The sequence below is a fragment of the Erinaceus europaeus genome, chromosome 17, assembly GCF_950295315.1.
Source record: "Erinaceus europaeus chromosome 17, mEriEur2.1, whole genome shotgun sequence".
In the NCBI taxonomy this organism is placed as follows: domain Eukaryota; kingdom Metazoa; phylum Chordata; class Mammalia; order Eulipotyphla; family Erinaceidae; genus Erinaceus; species Erinaceus europaeus.
In genome coordinates, this window is record NC_080178.1 from 65,974,732 (window position 1) to 65,997,955 (window position 23,224).

The window sequence follows — 23,224 nt, forward strand, 5'->3', positions numbered from 1 at the left end:
AAATATTAATATACAATATATTTGCTCTACAAATTAATTACTTAACACAGAAATCAGAATAAAAGTTAGCAAATACAATATTCAGAAATCATAAAAATGGAAAATGAAGATTCTCTAAGCTTAGACTGAGTTCATGCATGACACTTATGTCATTAACATTCAAGTTTACACAACAAAAATTATATGTAGTGAAAGTAGAACTTGGACTACAGTTGGTGTATTGTACAAATGTAAAGGAATCTTGAGTGGGGTTAGTGTTCAGGTCCTGGGACATGATTCGGAGAAGAACCTAGGTGGAGGGTTAGAGTGTTATGCTGAAAACTTAGAAATGTTACACATGTACAAAATACTGTATTTTATTGTTGAGCATAAACCATTAATCTTCCCAATAAAGGGGAAAAAAATCTGTGTAGTAAAACAGACCTCCACTACAGATGGTGAAAATTAATGATACAATTTTCAGCAAAGACAAGATATTCTGGTACAGAATATTCTGTTTCACAGCTTTGAAACAAATGCTGCAATAATATTGTCACCTTTAATACTCAAAAATGCTTGAGAGTTTCTCTATTTTTAAATTATTTATAAAAAGGAAACATTGACAAAGCCATAGGAAAAGTGGGGTACAACTCTACACATATTCCCACCATCAGAACTCCATATCCTATGCCTTCCTCTGAAAGCTTCCTATTCTTTATCCCTCTGGGAGTATGGACCCAGAGTAATTATGGGGTATAGAAGGTGGAAGGTCTGGCTTCTGTAATTTCTTCCTCCCTGAACATGGGTGTTAACAGTTCCATCCATATTCCCAGCCTGCCTCTCTCTTTCCTTAGTGAGGCGGGGCTCTGGGGAAGTGGGGCTCCAGGACACATTGGTGGGGTTATCTGTCCAGGGAAGTCTGGTTGGTATCATTCTAGCATCTGGAACCTGGTGGCTGAAAAGAGAGTTAACATACAAAGCCAAACATGCTGTTGGCTAATCATGAACATAAAGGCTGGAGTAGATTGAGTTGGGTGGGGGGGTCATCCATTTTCTAGATAGCTAGTAGGCATATTTTAGTTATATTCCAAAGGGCTGGTTACTATACTAGTTTTTTTTTTTTTCCCTGAGCCTGAAATCTGATATGCAGGTGGATCCAAGTTATTGTCAGGGGAGATGATGTCATGGCTGGAGAAAGGACCAGAAAGCTGGATCAGGAAGAGAGTAGCTCCCAAGTATGGGAAAGATATACTAATATTGTGGACTGTAAGCCCTATGGATCTGATGTGGTCTGGGGCCCATATTCAGCTTGGAGCCTATGTGACCTCTGTATTCCTGTAGATCTGAGCTCACATTCTGTGTTCATGAGTAGGAACATTCGAAGCTGCCCGATTTCAGGACCCATCTTCCTCAGGTGTAGCATAGAGTATGTTGTACAACTTCCCTTCAAACGTTGTCCAACTTCCCTTCAAACGTTGTTGATCCAAGTTGATGGCAAGGTCTTATGGGGGCTCTATCCAATAAATAAAAATTTTTTTAAAAAGAAAGAAAACAAACAGTATTTTGGTTATAAAAATTGGAGTTAGACCTCAAAATTCTCTGCCTTATTATACATTCACTAAATCTAGACTCTGCCAATCTACTGATATGGACAAAATAAGCTCCAGTGAGGAACTGGAAAGCTATCTTGGTCTTTTCCCACCCGAGGTAAAGTGTTTGGCTGTTTCAATTCCAGTTCAGAGCTATACCTCACCATGCAGGACTTCTTGAGTTCTGTGAATCTCTTACTTATATCTGTTCTACCTACTGGCACATTCAGTACTCATCAGTGGCTCAGTGAGTTTCTGAAGAAATCCTGGTTGTATTTTATTGAATATTTAGGTAATTTTTTCCCTATTTCATCAGGAGAATCATGTGAAAAGGGTCCTATTCCATAGCCATGCCTCTGTCCCACCAGAAGGGTAGATTTTCTCCTGAGTCACAGCACTTAATAAGTGCCCTTGATGTCAGTAGAGGGTCTCCCTGCTGCTGTTCCAGACTCTGAGGGGCAACAGCCAGGGATACTCAAGAAGTCACAGATGTAATCGGTAAAATTTTATTTGACTTTTTTCCTTTTTAACAGTCTTTCTGTTGCTAAAATCTCAGACTTGGAATTGTCGTGTTTTTGTTGACAGATTAATTTAGTGCCTGCTGTCTGAGCACAGGTTTTTATCCTGGAAATCACTTACACACTCACTCCCTTTCTGTCCACAAGCCAACCATGTCTATACTCATCTGTGGCTTAGGTGAATTTCTTTTCTTCTTTCTTCTTCTTCTCCTCCTCCTCCTTCTTCTTTTTTAAACAAGCATTTCATGAACTTGGACCCAGAAGTGTTGGACCTCAGCTATCAAACTCCCACTGTTCCTGGAGGCTATTTTCCCCCCTTTTGTTGCCCTCACTCTGGGACTGGGAAGCGTGAGGTAGGTAGGGCTTTAAAGATGGGGCAGGAGGGGGTGCTTGTTGGGTGGTAGCATAGCACAGAGGGTTAAGCACACATGGCAGCAAGTACAAGTGCTCCTAAGTGCTAGAAAGGTGGCAGCCTTTCCTAAATACAGCCTTTTAGTCCCAGGAAATGCTCTCTCACTCCCTTTTTGTCAATGAGCCACACGTGTCTGTACTTATATGTCAGTTGTTGAAGAGATACCAGTCCTAGTTTGTTGAGTTTTCAGGTGATTTTCATTGGTTTTCCTAGGCTATCTGGGAAAGCTGCTGCTACTCCTTTTCCACACCTCCGGAAGTGACTTATTTAGAATTCTTATCACTGTTAAAGCCTAGTGTTATTGATTCACTTGGTACTTCCTAAATTTCTATACAGGTAACTTATTATTTTTGTTTTTTTTATTATCTGAATTTATTTATTGTAATAGAAACAACCAGAAATTGAGGGGGAATGGGGAAATAAGAAGAGAGAAAGAGAGACACCTGCAGCATGGCTTCACCACCTGCAAAGCCTTCCTCCTGCAGGTGTGACTGGACACTCACACCCGGTCCTTGCATATTGTAACATGTGCTCAATCAAGTGCAACCCACCACCTGGACCCTGCTGACTTATTTTTAAAGTTTATTTGTTTTGATTTTTTTTTTTCACAGAGCACTGCTCAGATTTGGCTTATGGTGTTGCAGGGCATTGAACCTGGGACTTTGAGCCTCAGGCATGAAAGTCTTTTTACATATCCATTATGCTACCTACCCCTGCCCTGCAAGTAACGAAAAAAGCCAATTTTGCTTTATTTACTTATTTATTTTTAGTGCCCTTCAAACTGGTTAGAACACAACAACTGTTGTGAAGAAAAATTAAAATAATGCATAATTTAATAATAGTTACATTATACATATCTGATTGATTCTAAAATCAGAAAATGAAATATTTAATCATTAGAGAGTTCAGAAGAAAAAAAAATAGAGAATTGGGAATGATTGGCACCAGATGTCTCCTAGGATGAAATTAGTTCCTCATTATGCTTTATTTAAATAATATCTATTAAACTATTTTTGTGAAAAAAAGTTAAAATTAATAATAATTAACTATAATTGACTACTTGCTGTCACACTGTCCTAAGTGACTCTGAGTCTTTAATAATATCATAAATCTATCAAGTGAGCATGCCACTATGTTGACTCCCATTTTATATTTAAAAGACTAAGTCACAGACATGCTATGGCAGTAACCCAAAGCTTCACAGCAGGTATGTGATAAAGGCTGACATTACACACCAAAATTTGACAAAATTGGTATTTAGGCACTTATATTAACAGAACATTTAAAATTTGTATATATTCAACTGAGGTGGTCTGATAGTGAACACATCAATAAAGGCGTATTGAGAAAGTGTCATAGTTTTGTGTTCTTAGTGTTATTAATCAGGGAACCTCAGGGCAGTAACATAACATCAGCTATAGCTGTCAGTGAAGCTGAATAGTGAAGAAAGAAAGCAAAGGTTGACTCTTGTTTTATACAAACAGGTAGATGGTAAATAAATAAACTGAAGAAAAGGGCCACAAAATTACATTCATGTGAGGAGACATATCTTTCTTTCACATTTATAAATTAAATCAACTTTTTGCTTTAAGCAGTTTTAACCAGCTTTTGTTGCTTTATTGTTGTAATTATTAGTGTTGTCTGTCTTCGTTGTTGGATAGGACAGAGAGAAATGGAGAGAGGAGAGGAAGACAGAGAGGAGGAGAGAAAGATTGACACATACAGACCTGCTTCACCACTTGTGAAGTGACTCCCCATGCAGGTGGGGAGCCGGGGGCTCCAACCAGGATCCTTGATCCTGTCCTTGAGCTTTGTGACACTTGCACTTAAGACCCTATTCTAAGGCCCAACTCCCAACTTTAGTTTTTAACGTCTATTTATATGCTCTTGAGTTTGCTCTGCTCTCTCCTGGGGTTTTATGTTTTGTTGTTTTTTTTTGAGAAGTAGTCTGAAAAGCAAGTGGAATGCAGTACACATCAAAAACCTCAAAAGAGACATAATAAATAGACGCATATTTAAACATGACTTTTAAGAGTATACATTTTACTGACAAAAATTCCATAAAATTCCATAAGGATAGTCATTATTATTGCAATTTTCCTTTTTAATTTAAAATATTTTATTTATTTATTGGATAAAGACAGAGAGAAATTGAGAGAGAAGGGGGAGATAGAGAGGGAGAGAATAGAGGGATACCTGCTGAACTGCTTCACCGCTTGTAGGCTTTCTGCCTGGAGATATGAACTGGGGTTTGAACCTGAGTTCTCATACATTGTACCATGTGCACTCAATAAGGTATACCACCACCTGGCCCTTCTTATTCTTTGCTTTTTTTCTTTTCTCTTTTTAGTTCCCTTTTTTTTTTTTTTTTACAAGAGCACTACTCATCTATGACTAGTGGTGGGGTAGGGGATTGAACCTGGAACTTTAGAGCCTTAATCAAGAGTGTATATTTTACAAAAATGTTTTTCTACTCCCCACTAGTTATTCTTTTTCCTTTCCTGTTTTCTTTAATATTTTCTTCACACTGTCATATATCTGCTTGGTTCTCACTCCATATACGACAGGGTTGAGCATTGGAGGCACTACAACATAAAGGTTAGCTAGAAGTATGTGGATGTAACGAGGGACATTTCTGCCAAAGCGGTGTGTCATAAAAGAGAAGAGGGCTGGCATATAGAAGGCAAGGATGACACAGACGTGAGAACCACAGGTGCTCAAGGATTTCTCTCGGGCTTCCCTAGAAGGAAGACGGAAGACAGCACGGAGTATCTGGATATAAGAAAGGGTGATGGCTAGGATGTCAAATACTAGATTACAAATTGCACATAATCCATAAATAATATTTATCTTAATGCTGGCACAGGCCAGGCGAGCAAGACCCATGTGTTCACAGTAGGTATGGGGAATGATATGATTTCCACAGAAAGGCAATCGCAAAATGAGAAATACAAATGGAAGTGTAAAAATAAATGCCCTTACTGACACACCAAGCCCAATCCTATAAACAACTTTGTTGGTGAGGATGGTGTTATATAGAAGTGGATTGCAGATGGCCACATAGCGGTCATAAGCCATTGCCAAGAGGACAGCTGACTCCATTAGTGTAAAACTGTGGATGAAAAACATCTGGGTGAGGCAGGCATCAAAGAGAATCTCTCTGAAGTTGAACCAGAATATCCCCAGCATCTTAGGGATTGTAGCAGTGGAGAGACCCAAGTCGATGGTAGCCAGCATGGCCAGGAAGTAGAACATTGGCTGGTGTAAACTGCTCTCGGTCTTGATTACAAACAGAATCGTGAGGTTCCCAATGAATGCAGTCATGTACACAGCACAGAAGGGAAAGCCAATCCAGATATGAAGTGCTTCCATTCCTGGAATCCCCAGCAATAAGAAGGAGAGGAGATGAAACTGGGTGTTATTGGGGAGAGACATGCTATTTTGCAATGCATCAGTCTTCAGCAATGGATGATCACCCAATCTAAATAGTATCAGGTCACTATCTATAACATTGGAGATCTAAAGATAAAACCAAAAAATATATTCAGTTGGCCATATTGTCACATTATCACCAGCATAATTGACAGAAACCTCTTTCAAACTTAACTAATGTAGAATTCTTATGACTTCAATGCAATTAATTGTAGTAAATTGAATGCCATATAGCAAAATCACACATATTTATGAAAACATACACCTGAATATTAAGAGTTAAAGTGCTAGAAGAACTGCATTTGTATTTTGTTAATTATTACAAAAATTAGGTAAGTATGGAAAATATCTATACAGGGTATCTAGTTGCTTCAGACTTACTATGTAATTCAAAATCTAAAGAATGTTGTACTCAGTAAACTGTCTGTGCCTCTTTAACCAATGATGGAGGCCAAAGAGCAAAAAAGCTCTCATGTAGGTAAAAGCCCAAGATGTGTACATAAACACCATTCCCACCACCAAAAGACTGGTGACCCATCCCTCCCACCCACTCCCACCCCCCACTGGCCCAGGAAGCTGCATGTCTACCCCTCACCACTGAGTTTTTACTTTGGTGCCCTACTTACAATTTGATCAGGTCCTGCTTTTAGTTTCCCTTTCAGATCTTCTTACTTAACTTCTGTTGATGAGTGGGATCATCCCATACTCATCTTTATCTTTCTGACTTAGTTCACTTAACATAATTCCTTCTAGCTCTGTCCAAGATGGGTCAGAGTATGCCATTGTGTATATATACCACAGCTTTCTCAGCCACTCATCTGTTGTTGGGCACCTGGGTTGCTTCCAGGTTTTAGCTATTATGAATTGTGCTGCTATGAACATAGGAGTACTCCTAGCAAAATGTAGACATATAAATCAGTAGTCAATTAATATGAGAGGGGGAAAATCAGTTGTATGTCTCAAAGTTTCTCAAAACACAAACTGAATCTTTTTAATATATAGGCTGTGTATTTGATAGGTGGACTCTCTCAAAAGCCTAGACCAAGTAGATTAGAAGCATCCAATAGCACAGCTATATACAAGATACTGGATACTGTACAGCAAACCATAACAAAAGGACTTTTCAAAGTTAACCCAATTACCAAATAATGTGATGATAACATTAACTATCGATTGTCTTTTTGAACCCTAAGACAGCAGGAACCTCACGTCTCCACTATAGAGCCCCTACTTCCCCCAGTCCTGGAACCCTTGGATAGGGCCCACTTTCCCGTATGCGTCTCCCAATCCAAACCAAATAATATTGCATCCGCCGATCACAACCTAACCAATGCAACGATTGCCACCTCAACATGCTTCACCTCAGACTGTGTCCAGAGACTTCACGTGTGGAATGACAACCCTTCAGCTTCATTACTCGGGTGAGACCTTTCTTTTATAGTACACTCTAATTTCATCTCAGGTAGTTCACTTTCTAACAAAGTCCCATAACCTAGATATACACCAGTTTCTGTGAGAGAGAGCTTATGTTCACACGTATCTATAAACTACTGCAAAATATATACCTGAAAGCAGTAGTACACTAGAGTTTGCAGTGAGTACCTCCCTAACACTTCCTCTCCACTATTCCAAGCTTGGGATCCATGATTGCTCAACAAATTGTTTGGCTTCGTATGTTAACTCTCTTTTCAATCACCAGGTTCCAGATGCCACCAGGATGCTGGCCAGGCTTCCCTGAATTGAAGACCCCACCAATGTGTCCTGGAGCTCAGCTTCCCCAGAGACACACCCTACTAGGGAAAGAGAGAGGCAGAGTGGGAGTATGGACCGACCAGTCAACGCCCATGTTCAGCGGGGAAGCAGTTATAGAAGCCAGACCTTCTACCTTCTGCAATGACCCTCAATGACCCTGGGTCCATGCTCCCAGAGGGCTAGAGAATGGGAAAGCTATCATGGGAGGGGGTGGGTTATGGAGATTGGGTGGTGGGAATTGTGTGGAGTTGTACCCCTCCTACCTTATGTTTTTGTTCATTAATCCTTTCTTAAATAAAAAATTTTTTAAAAAAGCCCAAGATGAAGGTTATTGACTCCCTGATAGGGGAAAGGATTCACTAACATTACTGTGCACAGCAGTCTTAAAGATAGTGAGATTAGATCTGAAATGTATAGAACTGTAATTATCAGTTATCTCCAGCTCAAATTGTTTACATATTTCTCTGTTTTGTTTGTTTTGCTTTCTGCTTAAGTAAACCTTTTGGGATGTGAGGGATTTTAAAACACGTGGATAGAAGACCCAGGGCCTGAGGCTTAGTGCTTTACTACTTGTTCCCACTTTGATAGGGGTGCACATTAGTGAAATTCCTCTGGGCAATCTTAGAAAAAAATATTGTATTGTTGCATAATTTTCTGTATACTCTATCACTGCCAGAAATCCCAATGAACTCATATAATTTCTATAGACATACAAAGGTAGAAAGAATACGAAGGATAACTTTAATACATGCCGATAGTCTGTAGGAATTACAAAAGTTTAAATGGGAAAAAGTTAGTGAGAGGGATTTGCAAAAGGAAAGTTGTTAGTGACTCTGGTTTTTACTTAAATACACATAACTGTTCATCTCCTAACTTGGATGCTTTAGTCGTTGTTTTCTGGGTTGATTATAGCCCAGGGTTCTTCAGTGTTTACAGCCATAAGCTCTTCAATAATACTAAACCTGAAGCAGCTTTAAACATTATTCTAGAGGTGACGGAAAGTAAGTAACAGACACATTATTTCCACTATAGGCTTCAGTTTATTTGTCTAAAAAAATAGAAACTATAAATGGAAATAAATATTTCAAAATTTAATACTGGGATGGGGTGGTAGTGCAGTGGGTTAAGCACATATGGTGCACAGGGCAAGTACCTGCATAAGGATCATGGTTCGAGCCCTGGCTCCCCACCTGCAAGGGTGTTTCTTCACTGGCAGTGAAGCAGGTGTGCAGGAGTCTGTCTTTATTTCCCCCTCTCTGTCTTCCCCTCCTCTCTCCAGTTCTCTCTGTTCTATCCAATAACAACAACAATGACAGCAATAGCAATAATAATAACAACAACAATGATAAACAACAAGGGCAACAACATGGAAAAATTAATATTTAAGCCTAGTGCAGATGACTATTTGAACCATGTTCCAAAGATAAAAGTTATTCATCGGACTTTTTTTCCCCTGAATTAGACACTGAATGGACCCAGACTAAAATCCAAATAATTCTACTACACCTATATAGTACTTCACAAACACAATTCCATTCCTTTCTCTAAAGTTCATCACTGCTCTCCTCTTCTTCAAATATACCCTGTGTGTCTCTGCATCCTCTGTTTTTTGTTCCTCTCCTCTCTCTTTTTTCATCACCATGGGTTAAGGAACCACTGGGAACGGAGAGACAAGACCACTTACCAGACTGAGCAGCAGGATGGAGTCCTGTATGTTTTGTGTCAACCTGTGCTTGTCTTTATAAGAACATCCATGATTGTCTGGAAGTAGCTTTCAATAGAAAATTCTCTAGAGTGAATTTTGTAAATGACCTGTCCATGGGGATGTTTCCTATTATGGAAATGATATATACATAGAATACCATGACCTCTAAGGAAATTAAATGGGGAAAAGTTAGTATCTTTAAACTACCTAGTTAGTCTAGATTAACTTTTCGGTGACTTGTTAGTTGGATCCCACAATGAATGAAGTAACATTTTTTCACCCTACCAGGCCATAGTTTACGGAAACAGTATAGTTTTATATTTAAAAAGAAAGACTTTTTAGTTAGAAATCTTCTGTTTCATTAGCTCACTAAAAATATGGCTAGAGAGGACATCGGACTGGTTGTTGGGCCTTTTATATCATTGTGCTTTTTTTTTTTCCCAGGTGCTTTTTTGACCAACCTATTTCTCATTCATGGTGAACTGCAAATGTAATAATTTATTCAGTTATCTTATTGGCATTTAATATTTTTATTAAACTTTGAATTTTATCCAAAAATAAAAATTTACAAAATTACAATAGAATCCAAGGATATAACCATTAGCCATAAACAAGTGCTAATATTTGTCTCTTAGCAGGTAAACCTACTTATTCTTTAAAAATTTAAAAGAAAGTTTGATTGATACAGATATAGTTCTACCTTGCTCTCTTACCTTCTTTCTTCCTTATGAATAGTAACTAGCCAATAAATCTCAAAACCTGGACTTGAGGCAGTGTGCTGTACTACTCTGGATTACTCTCAAAGGGGGTCCCATTGCTTTGGGTACAAACAGAGGAAGCTGAGAGGTAAAGGATAGATAAAATAGGGGGAAATAAAGAGACATTCAGCACTGTTCCATTGTTTAGAAAAGTTTTCCCTTCTGTAAGTAGGGGTCTTATATCTCTCTTTTTTTTCTTTTGTTTTTCTTTTTATTAAGTTTTATTTATAAAAAGGAAACACTGCCAAAAACCATAGGATAAGAGTGGTACAACTTCACGCAATTCTCACCACCAGAACTCCATATCCCACCCCCTCCCCTGAAAGTTTTCTTATTTTTTAACCCTCTTGAGAGTATGGACCCAGGGTCATTATGGGGTGCAGAAGGTGGAAGGCTTCTGAAATTGCTTCCCTACTGAACATGGGTGTTGGCAGTTTGGTCCATACTCCCAACCTGTCTCTCTTTCCCTGGTGGGGTGGGGCTCTGGGGAAGCAGGGCTCCAGGGTACACTGGTGGGGTCATCTGCCCAGGGAAGTCTGTTTGGCATCATGTTAGCCTCTGGAACCTGGTGGCTGAAAAAGGAATTAACATATAGAGCCAAACAAATTGTTGACTAATCCTGAACCTATAGGTTTTATAGGTAGTAGTCCTATTTAATTAATTTTAGTTATATTCCAAAGGGCCCATGACTATACTAGTTTTTTTTTCTTTCCTGAGCATGACATCTGATATGCAGGTGGATCCAAGTTATTGTCTGAGGAGTTGATATGGTGCTCCATTTTAGTAACTCTTGTAAGACAAGTCTGGTAATGTTAAATTCCTTTAGTTTTTATTTATCTGGTACTGTTTTGAATGTTCCTTCACTTTTGAATGATAGTCTTGCAAGATAAAATTATATGTGACTGGTATTTGTTGTCTTTTAAAATCACTCTATTAAACCACTCTACTCTTTCCTGACCTCCGTGATTCTTGAAGAATAGTCTGACAGAAGCCTGTCTGTACTGCATTTATAAGTCATTGCCTCCTGGGCAACAGTGTCACAGATGCTCTTGGGAATCTGTCATCTATCAGAGCATACATCATCTCATGTGTTCTGTGATGTCAGTCTGTCCTAGTGTTGACTTCTCAAGATCTCTCCATGGGAAGGTTACTAATTTCCCTTTTGTCTATCAATTTTTAAAAGCAAAAATCTAAAATCTTTCAGTTAAACATCAGCCAATGTTGTTACTAGAACTTTAGGAGATACCTTTAGTCCATTAAAGGCAAAATACTTATCCTGAATCCTCCAAACACAATGGCAGCCATCTGTCAGGAAAATCAGTACTGAGAAAGTGGCCACATGGGCAGAAGGGGGAAAGGACTTATGCGTGTTAGTTTTTCTCTCTGATCAGGTTGCAGTGAGAGAGGACACACACCTATGGACTGTGAAAACATTCCCCAGGTACACCCAACTGTCTCACCAAAATGAGGAGTACCATTTCTTAGACTTGACCATAATCAAAATTTTCTGTCAGCTCATGAAAATATAGTTTTCTCGGACCACAAATGTATGATTCAGAGCAAGAGGGTCACTTCACAAGTGGTGAAGCAGGTCTGCAGGTGTCTATATTTTTCTCCTCCACTCTGTCTTCCCCTCCTCTCTCCGTTTCTCTCTGTCCTATTCAACAACAATAACATCAATAACAACAATAATAACTACAACAATAAAACAAGGGCAACAAAAGGGAATAAATAAATAAATAAATATATTTTTTAAATGATATCTTGGGGCTGGATGGTGGTGCACTTGGTTGAGTGCACATGTTTTAATGATTAAGAACCCGGGACTGAGCCCCTGGTCCCGTGGGTAGTGAAGCAGCGCTGCAGGTGTCTCTCTCTCTCTCTCTCTCGCTATCACCTCCTTCTCTCTCGATTTCTGGCTGTCTCTATCCAATGAATAAATAAAGATAATAAAAAGCATTTAATAAATTAATATTCTTGTTTCTTGAGTTGGTTTAGTGTATTGTCTCAAAGCACAGGACACTGGGAAGGAAAACAAGAAGAGGTGATGGGTGGGAGCTTTCATGTCCTGATACATCAGGACAGACTTAATTTGAAGGTGAGAGTATTTTTCAGACATCGTACCCATGTGCCAACATCTGTAATGTAAATCATTAACTTCCAAATTACAAAAAAAAAAGTTTTCATTAAGATTGATGACTGAAAGAAAAAAAAAGATTTTTCTACTGTACATATGATCATCTTAAATATAAGATTCTTGGTCTAGAATCAGAATAAGCTCTATTTGGCTTTGATATCCATTTGCTTGGAAAAAAAAATAATTCAGACCTCAGAGCTTTGCTGCCCCCCAAACCCCGCTGGGTCTTTAAATACAAGCATAGTTCTCACTCTAGAGACTCGTCACAATATAAAATATAGTCCTGCCTAAGCAGAAGGTGTGCTGAAGGCAGTTAAGGAGAAACTTCTAACTTCTTAAGGTGTCTCTACTGGTAAGATTTTAGAATCATTGATCCTTGGGAAAGAATGGTAGGTGATTGGACAAGGAGGAAAGCAGGGACTTCATCGATTAGGGGAGGAGGTAAGAAAGTGTTAGAATAATATTTATATGCATTTGAACTACAGACACCTTCTTTCTAAATCTTGGTGTAAAGTTTATACATCTGTTGGCATACTTATATTTCTTCCTGTGGACATGAACTGTGCACCGGTCTGGATTGTAATTATAGATCGATCAAACTCATTTCTCTTCATGTTTCCTTTCACTTTCTGTTGTCTGTCTTTCAACCTTTTCCAATCTAATTTAAAGTTTGTATAAATTTCACATCCTGAGTTTTTGCTTGACACAGTGAGAGAACAATAACTGAATTTAAACTGTTTAAGGAATATCTGCCACCAATCAGTACCTTGTAAAACACAAACAAATCACTTTTCTTCAAACCAGGACTTCGTCCTAATCAATTTGGAATGGTTCAGTTTCCAAGTGTGCAATACAAGTGTTTAATAATAGGGTAATAAGATTTACTTAAATGTGACCACTATAAAATTTCTCAAATAATCACATAAAATGAGTTTCCTTTGGCATATTGCACCAAAGCAAAAGACTCAGGTGGAGGGAGGGTTCAAGTTCTGGAAGACAGAGGAGGACCTAGTGGGGTTTGAATTGTTATGCAGAAAACTGAGAAATGATAGACATGTTAAAACTATTATATTTTATTTTACTGTTGACTGTAAACCAGTATTCCCCAGTAAAAAAAATAAAATGAGATTCATGATTTGAATTTATCTGACTCCTAATGCAAGGATTAACCTGTGAGTTGAGCTGTATCAGAGAAAATCTCCTAGAAATCTCCATTTTTTATCCTCTTATAATTATAATTGGCTACCTGTAGCTAAACTCTTTTGATGATCCATTTACGTCATGTAAATCTTGCCATATTCTTACTGTGTATATAGTCATTTTAGCCCTGAACTATAAGTAAAGAAATTCAAAGTTCAATATATCTTGGAGGAATCATGTTAAGTGAAATAAGTCAGAAGGAGAAGGATGAATATGGGATGGTCTCACTCATTGAGAAAAAAAGAAAATAATGGGGAAATACAAAGCAGAACTTTGACTGAGTTTGATATATTTCAAGGAAGCAAAGGATTCTGGGTGGGTGTGTAGGTGGTGGGGGTTCAATTCTTGGTGCATGATGGTGAAGGAGGACCTAGGCTAGGCTTGAGAATGAGAGTGTTTTGCAAAAAAAAAAAAAAAAGAGAGAAAATCTACACAAATATCAAAACTGTATTAAGTAAACCTTTAACCCCCAATAAAAATAAATAACAAAAAAGAAATTCAACGATAAAGGGAAATTACTTCATCAAAACCACATGGCAATGAGCAACCAGTCATATTAAATGGCTTTAAACCCTAATTATAAATATTATGTGATTTATTACATAGTAAACTCATAAAACAATCTTCCTAAAATCATAAGTGGTAAATATAATTATAGAATTTTATTTCATACCTCCCCCAACTCCCTTGACTTAATTCATTGTTTGTAATCATGAAGCCATGTCTAGTTTATATACAGTTCTTTTCTCTTTGAAATTACTCTTCTCATTTTTTCAAACAATTTGTATAATCATAGCAACTGAATTTTGTTGTTTCATTATTGTATTTGTAAACTAACTTTCCTATCCTGGATTTCTTCAGATATTTGTTTAAGCCTTAAACCACAAGGCACACCACCTCCCATCACCACACACACATGAGCTTCAGAAATACAATTCTAATGTCATTTATTTGTCTAATTCACCTTTTTTTCTGCTTTGGATAATACTTTGGGGTCTTAGAGATTTCAAGGAGGAACAAAGAAAAAACCTGATTCTATAATGAGGAGCTGTATATAAACAGTGGTCTATAACCTGATTCTATAATGAGGAGATGTATATAAACAGTGGTTTATAACCTGATTCTATAATGAGGAGATGTATATAAACAAACAGTGGTCTATAACCTGAATAAACAGTGGTCTATTACACTAGCAATTTGCACTTAGTTCAGCGTTCCCTTTTGGCCCCTCCAGTCTTATCAAGTTGGATGAAGATAGATTGCTGTTACTATACAATAGATTTGCTTTGTTAATTGAGGTAAGTCTGATAAAAATGATAACTAAATTATTTCTGAAAACTTCTTGGTGACAAACTTTTTTTTTAAATCTTTAAATCTATCATTCATCTATCGCCTATCCTTATCTATTATTTATCCATCCATCCCTTTGTCTGCTGATATGTCAATGTCTAAGTGTAAGTATAAACATACCTGTAAATATATATTTCTATATGTAGTTACAAATTAACATAAATTCATATATAAATTCTCCTGTATATATCTGTCTGATCTTTTTCTATCAGTGTATCAATAGAGATAGAAGAATATATGTGTGCTAGGCAGCTCTTGATCATAGTGTGATTAGTGTTATTAATGTAATATATATATATATATGTCACAACTTATTTAGTAAGATAAATGATGACTATGCTTCAAGAACTAGAGTATATAAGTTAACTCAATTTGCCTGACAACTGACCATTCATCTCTACATGCATATTTATAAATCTGGTTTATTTTTGATCAGTTACCTTTAGGAAGTCATTTACATGGCAAATCTCTTCAGACCCCAAAATGAAGAAGGATGTGTGTATTTCACTCTAAGCAATCCCACCATGAGAAGATTATCCAGAAATAAAGTTGTCTATGACCACTATTAAAACCCTCAGTTATATTTATTCTCTAATATTGGCATCAGCAAAAAGAATCCGAGAGATAACTATGGTTTGTGGAATGTTTTGTCTTAGTGTTGAACAGTGGGTGTCCTTCACAGGTATAAATTGTTTCAGGTCATATGATTTTCTTCATTTATTGCCTTTCTGGAGAGTTGATTATAATGCTTAACACAGAACGTGGTGTATTCAGGAACATGATGACTGTTCTCATGTTTAAGCTACTTTCCTCCTGTCCTTTGTACATAGTGTATGTAGTAATATGAGTTATTTTCCTATAAAATAATCGTAAGTTATTCTAGGAAATATTTTGTGTACCCAAATAGCAAGGGGGTATATTTATATTACCCATAATTTTTTCCATGTAAATAACCTATTTATGCAACTATACAACTAGGAAGGAAATAATCACATAACTCATCTTTTGCAGTGAATATTAGCAAAGAATTTAGAACATACATGATAAATTCTCCACCAGTGTTGGTTAGATAAAATTAATTGAGTTGAATTAACCTGATGAAGTATATATGTAGTTCACTTTGAAGTCATTATAGTGTATCAAAATGAATACACAGCAGATAATGATTTCTTTATTTTTTTTTCTGTGCATCAAGCAAGAGCGGAACATTCTCAATAAATGAGAGATAACTGGTCTATGATATATTGCATGATAACTATATCAAAGAAGCATGACTTCAATAAATACAACCCAATTTCATCCCTATTCTTTTTTCCTTCTGGGGATCCCTGGCTTAGAATATACACATATATGGATTGGCTTCCCTTTTTTTGCTGTGTACCTGACAGCCTTACTTGGCAATATTAGCATTCTCTCTGTGATTTATACAGAAAGTAGCCTTCATCAACCTATGTTCTACTTCCTGGCCATTTTGTCATCGATTGACCTGGGCCTATCCACATCCACCATTCCAAAGATGCTTGGTATCTTCTGGTTTAATCTGCGAGAAATTTCCTTTGAGGGATGTCTTATCCAGATGTTCTTCATCCACCTCTGCACTGGCATGGAGTCAGCTGTGCTTGTGGCCATGGCCTATGATCGATATGTGGCTATCTGTAATCCTCTTCATTACACACTGGTGCTGACAAACAAGGTGGTCTGCCTCATAGCACTGGTAATCCTACTGAGACCTTTAGCCTTTGCCATACCCTTTGTTATGTTGATTCTCCGGTTACCATTTTGTGGACATCAAATTATCCCTCATACTTATTGTGAACACATGGGTATTGCCCGGTTGTCCTGTGCCAGCATCAAGGTCAACATTATCTATGGCTTATGTGCAATATCTATCCTGGTATTTGACATCATAGCTATCATCATTTCCTACGTCAAGATCCTCAGTGCTGTTTTTCGTCTCCCCTCCCATGAAGCCCGACTCAAAGCCCTCAGTACCTGTGGTTCTCATGTGTGTGTCATGTTAGCTTTCTACACTCCTGCATTTTTTTCATTCATGACCCACAGGTTTGGCAAGAATATTCCACGCTACATTCACATCCTTCTGGCTAATTTGTATGTTGTTGTCCCCCCTGCTCTCAACCCTGTGATATATGGTGTAAGGACTAAACAGATTAGAGAACAGGTGCTCAAAGTGTTTTCCAAGAAAAAAGTATAGTACTCTATTTTTTTTAAAATTATTTATATAAAGGAAACACTAACAAAACTATAGTATAAGAGTGGTACAACTCCACACAATTCCCACCACCAGAACTCCATGTCTCAAACCCTCCACTGATAGATTCCCTATTCTTTATCCCTCTGGGAGTATGGACCCAGGGTCATTATGGGGTGCAGAAAGTGGAAGTTCTGGCTTCTGCAGTTGCTTCCCCAGTGAACATGAGCGTTGACAGGTTGATCCATACTCTCGGCCTGTCTCTCTCTTTCCCTGGTGGGACAGAGCTCTGGGGAAGCAGGGCTCCAGGACACATTACGGGGGTCATCTGCCCAGGGAAGTGCTGTTGGCATCATGCTGGCCTCTGGAACCTGGTGACTGAAAAAAGAGTTAATATATAAAGCCAAACAAATTGTTGGCTAGTCCTGAACCTAAAGGCTGGAATATTGCAGATGACAATTTGGTGTTTCCATTTTGAAGATAGCTAGTAGGCCTATTTAAGTCATACTAGAAAGGGCCCATGACTATACCAGTTTTTTTCTGAGCCTGAAATCTGATATGCAGGTGAATCCAAGTTATTGTTGGGGGAGATGATGTCATGGCTGGAAAAAAGGGCTAGAATGTTGCATCAGGGAAGAGAGAGCTCACATTCTGTGGTCATGAATAGGAACTTTCCAAGCTGCCCTAATTTTCAGGACCCATCTTCCACAGGTGGTAGATAGACTATGTTATCCAGCCTCCCTTCGGAGGATGGAACATTCTCTACCATTGTTCATCCACATTGAGGACAAGGTCCTATGGGAGCCCACAATGGGGTCTTTTGTGTTGTTCTTGATGGAGATGACCGGTAACAATGGAGAGAGGGATCTATTCTAGGTCTAGGTCCATCATGTCTGTATGGGGACCTCAGGAATCCCTGACTAGGGCCCCAGTCACTATCCGGGGTGGCCTGATAGTGACTAAAGACTTTTAAAGTATAGTACTCTTTTTTTCTTTCTTTCTTTCTTTCTTTCTTTCTTTCTTTCTTTCTTTCTTTCTTTCTTTCTTTCTTTCTTTCTTTTTTTGATTTTTACCAGAGCACTGCTCAGCTCTGGCTTATGGTAGTGTGCGGGATTGAACCTGGGACTTGAGAGCCTCAGGCATGAACATCTCTTTGCAGAACCATTATGCTATACCCCCACCCACAAAAGTATAGTACTCTTAAGTGCAAACTAAGAAGAGTGTAAGACGTGGTGGTAGTGCACTAGGTTGAGCTCAAATATTATCAAGAGCAAGGATCCAGGTTTGAGCCCCAGCTCCCCAACTGTACAGAGGAAGCTTCACAAATGGTGATGCAGGTCTGCAGGTGCCTGTTTTTTCTCTACTTGTCGCTCTCCTTTCCCCTCTAAATTTCTCTCTGCTCTATCAAATAAATCAAGTAATAAAAAAAAGAAAAGAAAAAAGGAAAAATGGCCACCAAGAGTGGTGAATTCTAAGTGTTAACATTGAGCCTAGCAATCATCCTGGTGGCAATAAAAATAACAACAATAATTAAAAAAGAAGAGAGTGACAATAATTCTATGTGTGTTAAATGGAAAACAAGAACATCTGTTGGGTGTTACTGTATTTTTCAAAGAATTGCCGGCTGTCTAACTTCTTCTAGAAACCTGAAATGGATAGTTAGTTGCATTTGAGATGAAGAAATAAGATTGCTATCTAATTAGATTTGTTCTGATTTTATTATCACTATAATCATTACATTCCACAACCATAGTGAGCTTAATACAAACTATGGCCAGGAAAGAAAGAAGACCTTTACATATTGATCTTTGAAAAATTATTGCTGTTTATTTATAGTGAATTCTATTATTGATTATCCATATACTCAGGATTACTTAACAAGCAGATTATTAATATTCATTTGCTGTCTTAATATTACAGAGATGAAATTGACACTAACAATATAAAGTTTTTAGAGGAAATGTCATTATCGTTCAACAGGAATAGAAATACAAAAAAAATGCCAACTTCAATACCTGCATATAGTTTTAAATTTTTTATTTATAAAAAGGAAACATTGACTAAGCCATGGTATAAGAGGGGTACAACTCCACACAATTCCCACCACCAGAACTCCATATCCCATCCCCTCTCCTGATAGCGTTCCTATTCTTTAACCCTCTGGGAGTATAGACCCAAGGTCATTGTGGGATGCAGAAGGTTGAAGGTCTGGCTTCTGTAATTGCTTCCCTCCTGAACATGGGCATTGACTGGTTGATCCATACTTCCAGCCTATCTTTCTCTTTCCCTAGTGGGGAAGGACTCTGGGGAAGCAGAGCTTCAGGACATATTGGTAGGGTTGTCTTTCCAGGAAAGTCTGGACGACATCATGCTAGCATCTGGAACCTGGTGGTTGAAAAGAGTTAACATACAAAGCCAAACAATTTGTTGACCAATCATGGACCCAAAGGCAGAAATATTGCAGATGAAGAGTTGGGGGTCCTCCATTTTGTAGATAGCTAGTAGGCATATTATAGTTATATTCCAAAGGGCCTGTGGCTATACTAGTGTTTTTTTTTTTTTCCCTGAGCCTGAAATCTGATATGTATGTGGATCAAAGTTATTGTCTGGGGAGGTGATGTCATGGCTGGAAAAAGCACTGCATGTTTTTGACAATTTATTGCATTTATTATTAAGAGAGAGAACTATAAGATCACACAGGAACTTCCAATGTTAGATATCAAACTCATGATCCCAAGCCTTTAAGTCCAATGTTCTAAACCATTGTGTAACCTTCCAGATCACCTGTGATATGTGTAGGTATATGCGCATGTATATATGTGCATATTGTGTATTTAAAGATACTGTTTTGTTAAAGACTTACTGAATTACTGATGTCTTTTAAAGAAAATTCATCTTCTTAGAGTTTCATCTTTGTGTCCTCTTTTGTCACTACATAGATTTTTTTCCCCTTTATGGAATGTTGGACGATGTATTGTTCCAGATCCAGCACTACCCAAGTTCTTTTAAAGACAGAACTGTTGTTCTATGTGGTAACAGTACTCTCCAGCCCAATATGACATCATTCACAGTATGTATAGATAAGATTCAGGGTAAAATATGTTGTAAATCCTGACAAGTAAAATTAAAACATGACTGTTTTTTTTTAATTTATAAAAAGGAAACATTGACTAAACCATAGTATAAGAGAGGTACAACTCCACACAATTCCTACCACCAGAACTCCATATCCCATCCCCTCCCTTGAGAGCTTTCCTATTCTTTAACCCTGTAGGAGTATGGACCCAAGGTTATTGTGAGGTGCAGAAGGTAGAAGGTCTGGTTTCTGTAATTGCTTCCCCACTAAACATGTGCATTGGCAGCTCAATCCATACTCCTAGCCTGTTTTTCTCTTTCCCTAGTGGGGTGGGGTTCTGGGGAAATGGAGCTCCAGGGCACATTGGTGGGGTTATCTGTCCAGGGATGTCTATGTTCCAGAAGCTAGCATGATGACTATGTTTTTTTAACAGACATTCTCAATTTTTAATTAAATAATGCACTGAAACTTCAAGATGAACACTGAAGGCCACAGAGACATCTGACTGGGGTCTGGGGAGACAGCATAATGTTTATGCAAAAGCCTTTCAAGCCTGAGGCTCTGAGGTCACAGGTTCAATCCCTAGAACCACCATCAACCTGAACTGGACAGTGTTCCGTTCTCTCTCTCTTGGTATCTTTCCCTCTGTATCTACTCTTTCTCATTAAAATAAAATAAATAAAAATATTGAAAAAAATTAAACAATTTTAAAAAAGAGATGTCTGACTGGGTTTGGCATAAGCTGTGCTGTGCTTCTGGCCCTGATTTGAAGCCCTGGCTTTACATGGAAGTTGTCACGGCGTACAGGGAAATTCTCTTTTCTCTAGTGTCTTTCCTCTCAGCCAGATGGTTTCAGTCATATGTGGAATATAGAGAATAGAAACACATGAACTTCCAAAAAATATACAGCAAACCTGTCTTTAAGACCTTGGGAGAGCTCTGGTTGTTATCCTTGGGTGCCTGGAGACACAGAACTTCAGTGGTGGTAGTGATGTGGAACTATACCTCTATTATCTCAAAGTCTTATAAATCACTAATGACATTTTTAATGACATAAATATGGGCCCATTGGTGGTACACCTAGGTGAGTGCACATGTTACAATGTGCAAAGATCAGGGTCTTGAACCTGCAAGGGGAAAGAACATTGTGAGTGGTGAAGCAGGACTGCAGGTGTTTCTCCATCTTTCTCCCTCTCTAGTTCCCCTTAGCTTCTCGATTTCTGGCTGCTTCTATCCAATAAGTGAAGGTAATATAAAAATTAAATTAAGAAAAAAAGAAAATGGCATAAATATACAATATTTTAAATTTTATGAACAATTCTACCTGCATCAATGTAAGAATTGTTCGTACACAAGTGTGTCTTTAGGCTCGGGAAGGTAATTCAGTAACAGAGAGTAGAGCTTAAATGACTCATGTCTCAGTTTTGATCCTGATAATGAGTCGGCCTGAGCTGAATGGTACTTTGGTCTCTTTCTCTCACTTTTTCTAGCGCAGTGCATGAAAATAAATCTTCGTGAAGAGATAAAATAAGTTTTTGAATTAGTTACTTCACACAGGTGCAAAAATCCCATTCCTGACTATTATAATGGGTATTAAGGAAGCAATCACACATTCTATAATAGATCATATTAAGATTCTTTATGTTTTACTTATCAGCTAAAAGACTATTTCGGAGTCTTTGAGAAAATGAAAATTTTAAGGAACCTTCCCCGTATCTTCTTGGTCTTTACCCCATATATAATTGGATTTACCATAGGTGGCACCAGAAGGTAGATGTTAGCCACAAATATGTGGACATGGGGAGCCACATGGTGACCAAACCTGTGTGTGAGAAAAGAGAAAAAGGCAGGAGTATAGGACACTAAAATGACACAGACATGGGAGCCACAGGTGCCCAAGGTCTTCAGTCGGGCCTCCTTGGATGGCAGCTGGAAGACAGTGTGAAGTATGAGGACATAGGAACAGATGATCAGTATGAAGTCCACTCCTCCTGTTAGGAAGGCAACAATGAGGCTGTAGGCTCTGCGAATCCGTGTCTCAGCACAGGCAATTTTGATGAGGGCCATGAATTCACAATAGGTGTGAGAAATGATATTGGACCTACAATAGGGAAGCCAACGTAGCAGAAAAGGATGAGGAGTGAGGAGAACTGTGCCTCGGATAACGATGGCTACACCTATCCCCCCAATTACCGAATGTGTCAGGATAGCTGAGTGTCTTAATGGGTTACAGATAGCTACATAACGATCAAAAGCCATGGCCAAGAAGAAGCCGGACTCCATAGTAGAGCAAGAGTGAATTAGAAACACTTGTGTAAGACAAGCTTCAAAGTGGATCTTTCTATCTTGGAACCAGAAGAGGCTGAGAAGTTTAGGCACCGCGGTAGTACACACAATGAGGTCAGCCACCGCCAGCATGCAGAGGAAAAGATACATTGGCTCATGGAGGCTGGAGTCAGTCTTGATGATAAACAGAAGAGAGCAATTTCCCAGTAAGGCCAAAAGGTAGACCACACAAAAGGGAATGGAGATCCAGATGTGGGCAGCCTCCAGCCCAGGAATGCCAATGAGAATGAAGGTTGATGGGTGAACATCAGTCTTATTGTATGCTGACATAACACGAGTTAGATATTTTAGATCGATTTCTTCTTAAACTTTCCTCTAAAGCAACAGATAACAACAGAAATTGTAACTTCCTATTAGTTCAGTAATCTGAAATTCAAGAATTGCAGGGTATGGATTACTACAATGTTGATAATTATTTAAATTATTCAACTATTTGATTTATCATCAGATTTTTTTCATTAGTAATATGGCATGTAGCTAATCTATCATGTTATATCGAGAAAAATACCTAGCTACTAAAAATTAAGATACATGTATAAAATGTCACAATCTGTCATTGAAGAGAAAGAGATACTAATTAGAAGTTGAAGAATTATAAGAATTTTTTTAGTTTGATGTGAGAATGATCCAAATGTCAAATCCAAATACAGTGATATCAGACTTATGAGAGGAGGTTTTTACTAGGACATAGATGTAAAAAAATAGATTCTAATCAAGATAATTTGGGGCACTCCAAATTATAGGCTAGTCTAGTTTTGAGT

The 23,224-nt window shown here is 38.1% G+C and overlaps 3 protein-coding genes across 3 annotated transcripts; 1 reads left to right on the top strand and 2 right to left on the bottom strand.

Annotated features, from left to right (window-relative positions):
- Positions 1-4,208: 4,208 nt before the first annotated feature.
- Positions 4,209-5,939, bottom strand: LOC103122791 (olfactory receptor 52E2). The gene has a single exon (XM_007533410.3). It carries the CDS (start codon positions 5,931-5,933, stop codon positions 4,983-4,985), a length of 951 nt encoding a protein of 316 aa, XP_007533472.1. The 5' UTR covers positions 5,934-5,939; the 3' UTR covers positions 4,209-4,982.
- Positions 5,940-16,102: 10,163 nt separating this feature from the next.
- Positions 16,103-17,044, top strand: LOC103122845 (olfactory receptor 52E1-like). Its single transcript, XM_007533465.1, has one exon. The coding sequence runs from the start codon at positions 16,103-16,105 to the stop codon at positions 17,042-17,044; it is 942 nt and encodes a 313-aa protein (XP_007533527.1).
- A 4,738-nt stretch (positions 17,045-21,782) lies between these two features.
- Positions 21,783-22,748, bottom strand: LOC103122847 (olfactory receptor 52K2-like). The gene has a single exon (XM_007533467.3). The coding sequence runs from the start codon at positions 22,731-22,733 to the stop codon at positions 21,783-21,785; it is 951 nt and encodes a 316-aa protein (XP_007533529.2). The 5' UTR covers positions 22,734-22,748.
- Between the last annotated feature and the right edge of the window lie 476 nt (positions 22,749-23,224).